Raw genomic sequence first — 13,642 nt, forward strand, 5'->3', positions numbered from 1 at the left:
CGGTTTGGATCTATTCGAGTTTCAGGTTTTCAGGTTCAAAGATTTCTTTCCCATTCGGATATTTCTAAATTTTGGTTCGGGTTCAGTTCGGATCCTTGTGGGTTTTGTTCGGGTTCGGATAACCCATTTAAATTGTTTTTAAAATTTAAAATTTCATTATATACTTTAAATTTCTCAAAATCTAAAAACAAAATAATATATTACATATAAATTTGAATAGCATATGTCAAAGTACCTAAAATTAACATATAAATTAGTTTGGTTTGAATATTTGAATTGAGAATCGATAGATATTTTAAGTATTCTTGGTGTTTTGAGTATACTTTACCTATTTTAGACATGTACTTTAGACACTTTGTATATATTTTCAAATATTTTGGAAAACTTAAAAGTATCTTATATATTTTAATATTTTTAATATACATTAAATCTAAAAATAATTAATATATATATAGGTATATAAATCTATTTAGGATATAATCGGGTACCCGAAATACTTCGGTTCGGATCGGATCCGGTTTCGGTTTTTTAAATACCAAAATTTTGAATCCATTCGGATATTTAATTAATTTTGGTTCGGGTTTGATACTAATTTTTTGGATCAGGTTCAGTTCGTTTTTTTGGATCCGAGTGTTTTGCCCAGTCCTATATAAAACTATAAGAAGATTACTATTTATATATTGGAAGATGACTCAGCTTGACGAAACCATGTTGCCGGCTCGTGAAATCAGGTGGAATATGCTTTCGTTCCAAACATTTTCTCGATGGTGTAAGCCTATACATAAGCATCTTCATGGTTACATCAGCCTATACATAAGCATTTGATTTTAGTTATCTGTCTTAATAAAGTGCAGCCTCATTATTTAACACAACAAGACCATTATAATATTTTGGTCAACTTGATAGTCATCTAGGTCGACCCTTAAATATGTTTTGATTTAGTTATTCTCCCAAAAAACTGGTAAAAATATTCCCAATTTGTAAATGTGAACCAATTACCCACATTAATTTCATAACTAATATAATACTTTGCAAGTTACAGCTATAATCCCGTTAATTATATGTTTTTAACCAAGCCAAAGAGACCAATTAAACCTCTCCAAACCACTTTTTTTTTTCACTTCACCTAAATAAACCAAGTTCAAAGATAACCAAAACTCTTAAAGTTTTTTTTTTCTTTGATGTCTTCCTAATTGTATCGTCTTCCTGCTATAATATTTTTGTGACCACATCATCAGTCTATGCTACAACTTTCGTTTGTGTCGTCAATCTTCTCTCATCTATTAAACAATTTTTTATTAGTTGTGAAATTTGAATTTTTTTTTTAAAGAATATTTGGATAAACAGATAAAACAACTAGCTTATTTTAAGGGAAAATTGGATTATATATATTTGGATGATATAACCAAAATTTTGGAACATATGAACAAATGTATGATACATATGAGAATATGATGTCTATTTGAAGCAAGACAAAATCTTTTGAAAGATTGCTGAAGTTATATACTCTGTAGAACACATTTATAAACTTTGGTGTTTATGTCAAAGCATGACTAAAAATCTTTGAAGACTTCCACACATTGCAAGGTAGACCTTTGTTTTGAATTTCGTAAGAAAACTTCCACTGCCATTGTGGTTTGCAACTCAACTCCCTATGAAAGATAAAGCCATACCATTATTGCCTTCTAAATTCTTAAAACCCTTTCTAATTTTTTTTCATCTAAATTTGAATTTGGTGACCAAAAGTTAAAACTAATTATGTGAAATTTATTTTTCCGTTGGTTTAGATCAATGAAACTGTGATGCCCCGATCGCCCACAGCTAATGAGTCACCACACAACAGCTAATTGTTTATGATTTAATATTTAAAGGGTAAGGTTGAGTTTATAAACTTCTATAAATGGTATAGAAGAATTGCTTTAGTTTTTTTGTCACAAATTTAAGTTATTTATGAAAATGATTATATTTTAAAATATTTTTTTTAAATGGTATTGAATTTGTGATAAAGTTGAAACTCTCCTTTGGGTCTACGCGTTTGGACATTATCGGTGATGTTAGCTATTGTGATTAGGAAAATACTCTAGAATAGCACTAAAAAAGTTTCTATCACAAATATAGATTCTAAGAATCAAAATGATCAAAATGTTTCATTAAAGAGATAAATATACACTTATACCATTAGGGTTAACTAATCCAAACTTTAGGATTTAGAGTTAAGGGGTGGAGACTTGGGTTTGAGGTTTAAAATTTTATAAAATAGAAAATAAATATTAAAAATTTGAAAATAAAAATTTTAAAAATAGTTTCAAAAAGTATTTTCGAATTACAAAAAAAAAAATTGAAAAGAAATAGAAAAAAAGTTTTGAAAAAAAAATCAAAAAAAAAGTTCGAATTTGAAAACATATAATCTAAAACTATAAAAAAAATATTATTTTTTTTATATATATATCTAGGGTATTGGTGCCATTTTATCTATTAAATGAAATATTTTATATTTGTGACCAAAACTTAAAAATAGTCTATTTACGAGAATTACCTTTGTGATTATTAGGCCCTAGTGATTATTTCCTGATGAAACTGCGGTGCTTATTACCGCTGAGGCGAGAGTTCCAATAGTTTTTAATTTAGTCACAAGAAAAAAACGTTGTGCATAGTATAGTATACCTCTGTAATAATTCTGATGTTTGTACGGCAAAGCAAGCAAAGACATACTTTTATGAGTTAGGGGTCAACAAGTAAACAAAATGATCATGTATACAATTTTATGTTGTTAGCATATACATAATCAATTTGTTTATTTGTTGACCCCAAAACAATAAAATTTATCTCATTGAATTAATATATTACATAAATGTCAGGCTGGTTACTATTCATTCAATTAACAACGGTCGATGATCTTCATGTAAAGGTACTATCGATTTAGGGCAAATCAGAATAGAAAAGCTTAGTTTATCATATATCCAAGTAGGCACTATCTATAATAATTACTTTTGACAAAGAAAGATATTATTGACAGTGGGATAATTATGTTTATTCTAAAATAATTATCTGTCGCAAGACTTTATAATATCCAAGGGCGGTATAAATACCCAACACTATTTTTTGGTTAGTTTTGCAATCTACCTAATGCGTACTTCTTTACATATATCTCCAAGATCGATGGATAGACAAACAAACGGCTTCTCATTATTTAATGATTCGTGATTAAGTCTTTAAATGGTAGGACCAACAATTAAATAAATAAGTTTCAACTGCTCACCGATATTTTGCTTTTTTGTCCACACACCGACAAATCTTCTAAACACACTTTATCTCTCTCATTTTCTTATTAAAACATCAAAATCAACTAATTTATTCCTGTAAACTAATAAACGTAAAATTTATTGTAATGAAAAGGACGACACAGTAAAACGGATCGAACATAAACATTTTATCATTTAAACGAGTTTCCACATTTCTCATACAGGTACAAAACCCTTTGACTTAACTCTTCGCAAATTAGCTTGTAATGATCAATCTTGTCCACTTGAAGATGCAAAGTGTAGAAGAGTCGTTCTCCCCGAGAACTCGAAGACGAAACATCGACGAGAACAAACCCATCTTCTTCTAATCCACTAAGCACATGATATATTGAAAAATTGTGAATCTTGGACGACGAGATTTGGACCATTACTTCGTTGTCTCTAAGCATAGTTGCAAAAACGGTGGAGACATCACTAGCAACCACCTTTGGTTGCGGCTTAACGTGACGTTCTCTTTGACCCAATACTCGCACCAAGAGGTCTTCCTTCTTTTGTTTTAGTTTCTTCACTTGCTCTTGCAGCTCCGGTATGTACTGCACACTCCGTGAAACCGTCTGAGGAATACTTAGCTTCTTCTGCAATAAAATAAAGCCAAAAGAAGATGAAAACGGTTGATAACATATTCTTCTCTTCAATAGTACTAAACTAAGTAACTAACTATTGCTAATTGGTTTTGATATAAAATGTATTAAGACGACATATCATAGTAGGTACTTAATTACCGTCTCATTAGAGCCAGGAAGACATGAACTAAGAGATGAGAACAAATAGTTGATTTTCTTGCGACGGTTACGCTCATTAGCATTGTGATTAAGCTTTTTGATCATGACCGAATCGTTGTCTGTTCCATTTCTCTCAGACGGAACAGAAACCCCTAAGCTGGGCTGATGATGAACCGTCTTCGGTACTGGAAAATCAAGAAACGTGTCGTTGCTATGGTACTTATCTCCGACGACGTTGTAGCTCTCGTATTCTACCATCGACCCCCACTGACAGTTTGGGAACAATGGAGTGTCCAATGCATGCATTTTTGTTGATTAAAGACAAATTTTTATCTTTTTCTCTTGATTCTATTTTGGTTGGGATTGTACGGAACCACTGATGGAATACTAATGACCTGCGACATACACACACACGTATATATATATATATATATAGATAGATAGTACTATTGACCAAATAAACAAATAAATCTCTGTTGTCACATCACAAACACAATACAAAAATTATAACGAGGAATCTTATGTTTGTAAACTAAATTGTAAGCAACTAAGCATATACCACAAGCATATACCACACGCGAATCTCATTTGATAAGATAATTAAGGTGGTACTATCTGGGGCACTTATTTATTTATTGATAAAACTAGTTGAATTTTGTATAAACGAATAGTTTTCCTTAGAATATATTCTCTCTGATTCATAAAAAGTCATATTTAGCCAAAAAATTGTTTCCGTTATACATTACTTTACTTTTTAATTATGAGTTATTAATATTAGTGTGAAAACCCACATACTTTTAATATACTTCATATTAAAATAAATATTATAAATGTAACATTTAAATTAATATTAATTATATTTAATTTATAAAATTAATATTCTTAATGATAATCTATTATAAATCTATTATTAAAATAAATATTAATTGTATTTTAACTTAATAAAAAATCTAATTATTTAATATTTAAAATTATTTAATAGCATGGTGGGTTATGTTATAGTTGATATATATATATTAAAGAAACATTGTACTTTTTGGTTAGTTATTAATTCCAACAAACATAAAAATATTTAGATTATTATGAAAAGGATTATATATCTCTTTTCGATTATAAAAATATAAGATTCAAACTTAGACCAATATGAGACGGTTTAAAAATAGATTAAATATTTCATTATGAAAACATTAAAATTTCAAAATCTACGTGAGAAACTTTTTTCATATAATTATATTTGTACTATATATTAATTCCATTTAATCATACAAATGTTAAAAATATATATATTTTAAATTTTATGATATAATTGTAGTCCGGCTTCAAATATTACAGAGCAGTGAATATATCTTTGCAATTTGTATCAAATATTGTTTTTCGGATGTACAAAAATTTAAAATCTAAATATTAACTAATATATTTAAAACATTAATACATTATTTTTTTTTTTTGATATTAGAGTTGAGTCTAGTTTTTATTTATTTGTTGACCCCAGAACAATAAAAGCATCTCACTGGAATAATATTTAAAATAAATGCCAACTCGTTAGTTCTTAATTCTTATATCCATTAATAACGGTAGGTACGGTAGGTACAGTAATCTATCATGTAAATGCACTATCGATCTAGGGTCAACTTTATGTCATCTCTATCCAAACATTACCTTTAACACAAGTAAGCAAATTATGTTGCTTCGATTCAGATATCAGACTAATATTTCAACTCCAAAATTTACCCACATTTTCCAATATTTGTTCATCCACACTTTCTTCCTCATCCGCCACACTATACCCTTTCTCTTCTGTATCTCCACGTTAACCTTTGACAACTTTATCAACAAAAAAAAAAACCTTTGACAAGCTATACCTTCTTCACTTTCAAAGAAAATAAATATATGAAACCTACGTGAAATATTGATGTCCATTTGTATGTTCGGCTGTTCCGATGCTAGACAACAAACTTTACAAAACTTGCTGGCTTTCCGCCCCCCCCCCCCCCCCCCCCCCCAGGTTAAAGAGAATCCGAGGAGTTCTCATGTCCTTATATCCCTCTAGGCTAGCATATGATAAAATCCTTCCCAAACAGCCTTGAATGCAAAAGGCGCTGACGTTTTTACCATTTGTAAAGCAAAGCTTATTGCCAATTTCAAAGCATAGCAGAATATTCTCAAAATCTGTGAACTCGTCTACACGTTTATAAGCAGAATATTTCTTTGAGTTCTGTAGGAAAAAACATGTTGAACATAAACAAAAACATATATTATAATTTATAAGTGTTTCTGACGTGTTGTACGAATTTTTATATATAATCATTAATATTATTTAAAATATGTTTTTGAGAATTTTTACTATTAAAAAGTTACTGTTGTACGACTTTTTGTTTTGTACAACTTGTACGGTAAAAAGATTTATTTGGATATCAGAACGTAACTCGACAGATGCCAGAGTCTATGGACCACAATGGTAAGGAACTAGTAGATATAATTGGGTCAGAGTTAATTAAGAATATGGTTTATAATAAAGAATTAGAATTACATACTGAATGATGACTCAGCCTCAAGAAATTTTTGTAGGTTTTGCTCAAAAAAAAGTTGTAGGCTCGGGGAAATCAGGTGGAAGAAGCTTCGGGTAAATATTTCCACTGTTGTAAACATATACTGTTAAACATATTGTTGACCTCAAAACATAAGAGTATCTCACTGGATTAATATATTAAGTAACTCTTATAGGCTCGTTGTTTTAATTCAATCAACAACAGTTGTTGATCTTTTCTCAAACAAAAAAAAAAGTTGTTGATCTATCATGTAAAGGCACTATCGATCTAGGGTAAATCCGACTAGAAAAGCTTTGTCCATCAAGTATTCAACTAGGACAAGACTCAAACCAGCAAGTGAATTTGTTTCAAGGAAGAAACGATAATTATGTTTTTTTTATAGTGTTTGTTTTACTTCAACTGATTAATGATAGTGTTTGACTTCAACTAATTCATTCAACTGATAACCAACTATTATAATTATGTTTATATATAATAGTTGTTTTACTTCTAAAATTACAGTAATGTTATTAATCATCTATTTGTTGCAAGTTTTATTTGTAGTGTTTAAGAAGCGGTAATGACTACAGAACCAACAATATTTTTTGGTTAGTTTTGCAACCTAATGCCTACTTCTTTACTATCCTCCGTTTTTTAATTTAAGTCGTTTTAGAATTGTGCACATAAATTAAGAAAATCATTAATTTTTTTATGTTTTCTAAACAAAAACATCATTAATTATTTACCTAACCACAAATTAATCAATAATAAAATAGAAGGTATATTATCATTGGTCATATAACGTTAAGTGTTAATAAATTTTGCATAAAAAATCGAAAACGTCATATAATTTGGAACATAAAAATTTCTCTAAAACGACTTATATTAAAAAACGGAGGGATTAATACATTTCCAAGATCAACTGATAACCAACTAATTCTCATTAATCATGTATTTAATGATTCGTAATCAAGTCTTAAATGGCAGGACCATATAATAAATAAACAAGTGTCAAATTACTGTCAAGTGCTCCCAAATCTTCTAAACACACGTCATTAAAAAAAAAAAATCTTCTAAACACACTCTTTTGTCTTTTCTCATTTTCTTAAAGTTTCTACATCCCTAAATTTCTTAACTTGGAATTCTAAACTAATTAATATTAGTATTTTAACAATATTTAATTTAATTAACATAGCACATACATGTGTAAAGAATTTTTGTAATGGGTATCAATGAAGGGTAAAGAGACATTTTCAAAAATGCATTTTTCATTAAGAGGCAAAATATTCTTATACTCTTACTAAATATATATATAATAAATAATTATTTCAATAAATAAAAATATAGAAAGCAAATAAATATATTTTTATATTTTTTGAATTATACTTTTTTCAAATTCGAATTTTTTTATAATTTGTTTTTGAATTTTTTGAGTTTTTTTCAATTTTTTTTTAATTCGATAATTCATTTTGTAACTTTTTTAAATAAAATAAATTTTTAAGTATTTATTTATATATTTACTAGAACACTAAACTATACATTCTAAAATCCTATCCCACTCATCAACTCTAAAGTTTAAGTCTAAATTAGTTAACCCTGAAGTTATAAATGTATTTTTCCCTCTTTAAAAATGAGAGTAAAAGTGTTTAAAGTAAACACGAAAAATAGTATTATAAATATGGTATTTTGGCAATTTTCCATCAAAGAATATATTATTTAAGATACTTTTATCCCTCTTTTTATTTTCCTATTTCACTTTTAGTAGTACTAAAAAATTAGTAGTATAAATAATCACTAAATCCTAAACCCAAAAAGATATTTTTGATTGATTATATTTTTAAAAAGTGATATCCAACTTGGTGTATCTCAAGCAATTTTAAAAAAAAACTTGTATTGGGTATCTACCAATCATAATGTTTTTATTACACCAAAAGTTTCTGTTATCAAAAAGTTATTTACATCAATTAAATCGAAGTGTAGATGAAAACTGAATTTTATTAGTAACTAGTGGTCTGCCGGCGCTACGCGCCGGTTTTCTAATAGTAGTATGGTTTGGCTATGGTTTTATATTAGAAAATAAAATATGTATCGATCATATGGAAATATATTAATTTGTTTATTGTCAGCCTAGCTTTGTGGAATGTTGTTTTTATTTTCCCTGTATCTGGTTTGTTTTTTTATAGCTAATCTTTGGCAAAGCTAGTGAAGTGAACCATGATGTAGCTAGGGGAGTGTAAATAAAATTAATACATGCCAAGATTAGAGAAGAGCTTAAGAGCTTGATCTTTATTGATGTACGTGGGGTGTTTATATATACCCATTTACAAGATAAGTACAAATATAGAATATACTCTAATCATATCTAAACAAATGTTTCTCCTTAAGGATTCTAGTATATCGTATCGCTAATACTCCCCCTCAAGGTGGAGCGTGAAGATTTCGAACGCCCAGCTTGCAAAGTAGTTGTCGAAATTGTTGATGTCCAAGTGCCTTTGTAAGAATATCTGCCAGTTGAGCAGTTGTATGAACATAGCGAGGATTAAGAAAACCAGCTTTAATGGCATTGCGAACAAGATGACAATCAATCTCAACATGTTTAGTTCGTTCGTGGAAAACTGGGTTTGCTGCAATATGAAGAGCAGCTTTATTGTCGCAGTAGAAAGGTATGGGACGTCGCTGAGAGACACCCAACGTCTGGAGCAGTGGTGCGATCCATTTCAGTTCACTGTAGGCATCAGACATTGCACGATATTCTGCCTCAGCGGACGAACGCGAGACAATCTTTTGTTTCTTCGTCTTCCAAGATATAAGAGATTGTCCAAGCATAACGATGTAACCAGTGAGAGACTTTCTTGTAAGTGGACAAGCTGCCCAATCCGAATCGCAGAATGCAGTCAGTGACAAATCTGATTTGGAACTGAGAAACACACCTTGGCCCAAAGTTCCCTTTAGATAACGTACTACACGAAGTGCTGCCTCCCAATGACGTCGGCGAGGCGTTTGCATGAACTGAGCTAAAATGTGTACGGCGTAGCTTAGCTCAGGTCGTGTAATGACCAAGTAAACAAGGCGACCAACAAGTCTGCGATATTGTTCTGGATCAGAGTAAAGCTCGCCATTTGCAGTCGCTAAGCCATGATTTTGCTCAAGTGGTGTTTCAGCCGGCTTAGATCCCGTCAAACCACACTCAGAAATAATGTCTAAAGCGTATTTCCTTTGACATAGGTAGATACCTGAGTCATTCCTTGAGATCTCCAAGCCTAAAAAATATTTGAGAGGACCCAAGTCTGTCATGTGGAAACATTTACTTAGATAAGCTTTGAACTTTGTGATAAGCTCAGAGTTGTCCCCGCCTATAACCAAGTCGTCCACATATACTAAGCAATATAGCGTAGCACCATTTCTCGTATAGGAGAATAAGGAATAATCTGATACACTCTGCACGAAACCGAACTCAAGAAGTGCCGTAGATAGTTTTGCAAACCAGCAACGCGGAGATTGCTTTAAGCCGTAGATAGACTTGTGAAGTCTGCATACCTGATTAGGATCACCAGTTTCATACCCAGGAGGTAACTTCATGTATACCTCTTCTTCAAGATCGCCATGTAAGAACGCGTTCTGAACATCCATTTGATGGAGCTCCCAATTGCGAGCAGAAGCTACTCCAAGAAAAATTCGAAATGTTGCCATCTTAATCACAGGCGCAAATGTCTCCTTATAATCCATGCCTTCTTTCTGTCGATTGCCACAAGCTACTAAGCGTGACTTGTGTCGTCGGACAGTCCCATCAGGATTGTACTTGATACGATACACCCACATACTGGCAATTGCACGCTTCCCTTTAGGCAAAGTAGTAACAGTCCATGTGTGATTGTCCTGCAAGGCACCGTGTTCACTGTCCATCGAGTCGCACCAGACATCACTTTCTGCTGCTTCTTTGTAAGATCGAGGCTCAACATTAACAGTAACCGAAGCAAGGAAAGCTTGTTGAACTGGAGAAAAACGATGGTCAGACAAGAAATCAGTTAAGGGATAAGTACACTTACTTGAGGACTGTTGGTGTGAAGGAGGAGAAGCGTGAATGGGGTCAATGGAGTCTTTCTTGAACTGAGCCGAGTAAGTAACATATGGCTTTAACAAGACCGAAGGAATCTTAGTACGTCTACCACGACCTAGATCAGTGTCAGATTGTGATGGAACTGGGTCCGATGATTGTGAAGGAGCTGAGTCAGATGTAACAGGTAAGACCGCTGTTGAAGTATTACTAGCTCCCCCTGTCTGCGATACTTCCATAGTCTGAGATGTGCTTGAATTGTGATCGTCAAACAAGGCAGGATGAAGATCCATCTTTTGAGCAGGTGGAGAAACAGAGTCAGATGTCGTTTCAAACGGAAAAACTTCTTCCTGGAAGCGCACGTCTCTTGACACGAACTTCTTTTGAGTGTCCAAGTCAAGAACTATCCAGCCTTTCTTTCCAAATTCATAACCGAGAAACAAACACTTGATACCCTTTTCAAGGAACTTGTCCTTATCACGAAGAACACGCCGAGCATAACAGAGAGAGCCAAAGACGCGCAGATTGTCATAACTCGGGATTGAACCATATAACAATTCGTAAGGTGTTTTTCCTTTGAGAATGACAGAGGGCGTGCGGTTAATAAGATAGGTAGCAGCCATTATTGCTTCGCCCCAAAAACGAATTGGTAAGTGTGCTTGAAAGAGCAAAGATCTAGCTACATTAAGGATGTGGCGATGCTTGCGTTCCACTCGACCGTTTTGCTGTGGTGTAGCTACGCAAGACGTCTGATGGATAATCCCTTTGTCAGCAAAGTAGGAGCGCATACAAGTGAATTCTGTGCCGTTATCTGTTCGTACGATTTTGACTTGTTTCTGAAACTGGCGTTCGACAAATGCGAAGAACCGTTTTAAAGAGTTTGAAACCGCAGATTTTTCAAGAAGAAGAAGAGTCCAGACAGCTCTGGAGTGATCATCAACAATCGTCAGGAAGTAATATGAACCGCAAGATGCAGGAGTTCTATAAGGCCCCCAGAGATCACAATGTATCAAAGTAAAAATCTCATCTGCTTTATTAGAACTTGTAGAAAATGTTTCACGTGTTTGCTTTGCCCTTAAACAAACATCACAAACTGACTCTAAAACACCATGTTCATGTGAACGAACATTAACACCAGAAACACCAGATAAAAACGAAAGCACTTTAGACGACGGGTGACCTAACCGGCGATGCCATAAACCTCGCTTCTGCAACTGAACAGCATTACCAGCATGAATGTCAACTGCCCCCTTGTAGTGATAGACCCCATTACGCTCCTCACCCGCACCAATCGAAGTCCTCAAAGCTAGGTCCTGTATCACACAAAACTTTCTTGTAAATATAACGCAACTGGCAATATCTCTTAATAATTGAGCAACTGAGATGAGTGTTATGGTAAGATCAGAAGCGTAGAACACATTATGCAAAACAAGTTTGCCTCCAAAATTCATCGTTCCATGGCTAGTAGCCCAAGTAACGCCTCCATTAGGTAAGCCAATAGGACATGGAGCAATTTTAACCATATTGGTTAACAGAGTAATATCACCAGTCATGTGGTGCGATGCACCGGAGTCAAAAATAATATCATAACGACTTTGTCTCCCAAGAAGTACTAGTTGATCTTTCTTACCAGATTCTTTTGCGGAAGCACCAGACTTTTGGGTAGCTAAGAATTGAGTTAAAGATTGCCATTGTTCCAGCGTAAAGTTTGGTACTCCTGGTGAAGTTACGTTTGATGCGTCTGCTACCTGCATCGTATTGGCGCGAAAACCTGAGCCTCGTCCTCTACCACGGTTTGAGTTGTCGAAGCCACGTCCTCTGCCTCCACCACGAGCTTGTCCTTTGTTATTGTCAACCCACCAATCAGGATAGCCGTGAAGCTGAAAACAGCTTGCCATCTCATGACCAGATTTTCCACAATGAGTGCACTTCATGTTTTTGTTGTTGACACGAACTGCCGCTGCTGTTGGTGTGGAAACCGCAACTGAAAGGCCAACTGGTGTACTCTGTTCTTCTTTAGAGCGAGTTGCATTGAGATGTCGTTCCTCCTGAACGATCTGAGAGTACACCATATCCAGATTAAGATCAGCAACACGACTGAGAAGATTAGAACGAGAAGTACCAAAACGAGTACTGTCAAGTCCCATGAGAAATTGATGAACTCGAATCTTCTCACGGTGCTGCTCATATTTTATCATAGCAGCACATGTGCTGGTACGACAACAACATTCAAAACCAGCATCAAAGTCAGCTAAATCATCCCAAAGAACCTTGAGACGACCAAAATAGTGCTCCACGGTTTGTCCTTCCTGCTTGCAAGCAACCAGATCCGATCGTAGCTGATGATCACGAGTACCATCGCTCACCGAGAAACGTCTTTTAAGACTATCCCACATTAGTTTGGCGTTTTGAACAAGAGACACAGATGATCTCAAACGCGGTTCAATACTGCTGTAAATCCAGCCGATTATCATGGAATTTACCATGTCCCACTTTTCTGCATCAACAGAATCCCTGGATGGTTGAGGAATAGAACCATCTAGAAAACCAATCTTCCTTTTAGCACGAAGCGAATTCAATATCAGCTTCGACCATCGCTCATAATTCTCGCCATTGAGAAGGATCGGAGCTTGCACTTGACTTGTATTGTCAGATGGATGCAAGTAATAAGGAGAGGTCATCGACTTCTCTGTTACAGATTGTTCGGTAGCCGAACTGGTAATACTCATGATAGAGAATGAAACTCTAAAAAAAAAATTTAAGAAATTTAAAGTATTTGTGGCTCTGATACCATGCCAAGATTAGAGAAGAGCTTAAGAGCTTGATCTTTATTGATGTACGTGGGGTGTTTATATATACCCATTTACAAGATAAGTACAAATATAGAATATACTCTAATCATATCTAAACAAATGTTTCTCCTTAAGGATTCTAGTATATCGTATCGCTAATATACATACTGTATAAGAAGCGGACATGATGTAGCTAAATTTTTGTTCAGTTGACATTAAGGCTCAATTTTTTTCCGTCAAACTT

At 33.5% G+C, this 13,642-nt stretch overlaps 1 protein-coding gene across 1 annotated transcript; it reads right to left on the reverse strand.

Moving 5' to 3' along the window:
• Positions 1 to 3,365: 3,365 nt before the first annotated feature.
• LOC103841602 (transcription factor ORG3) lies at positions 3,366 to 8,786 on the reverse strand. Its single transcript, XM_033280147.1, has 2 exons — positions 4,025 to 8,786; positions 3,366 to 3,877 (listed from the first exon to the last, which is right to left on the reverse strand). The coding sequence occupies exons 1-2, from the start codon at positions 4,328 to 4,330 to the stop codon at positions 3,434 to 3,436; spliced, it is 750 nt and encodes a 249-aa protein (XP_033136038.1). The 5' UTR covers positions 4,331 to 8,786; the 3' UTR covers positions 3,366 to 3,433.
• Positions 8,787 to 13,642: the final 4,856 nt, after the last annotated feature.

The sequence above is a fragment of the Brassica rapa genome, chromosome A09 (genome assembly GCF_000309985.2).
Source record: "Brassica rapa cultivar Chiifu-401-42 chromosome A09, CAAS_Brap_v3.01, whole genome shotgun sequence".
NCBI lineage: Eukaryota > Viridiplantae > Streptophyta > Magnoliopsida > Brassicales > Brassicaceae > Brassica > Brassica rapa.

What these genes read in the sequence shown, in the direction of transcription:
- LOC103841602 (XM_033280147.1), bottom strand. Translation starts at nt 4,330, where the DNA reads ATGCATGCATTGGACACTCCATTGTTCCCAAACTGTCAGTGGGGGTCG. An exon ending in TTCCTGGCTCTAATGAGACG is followed by an intron (nt 3,878 to 4,024) that starts GTAATTAAGTAC and finishes ATTTTATTGCAG; the next exon opens with AAGAAGCTAAGTATTCCTCA.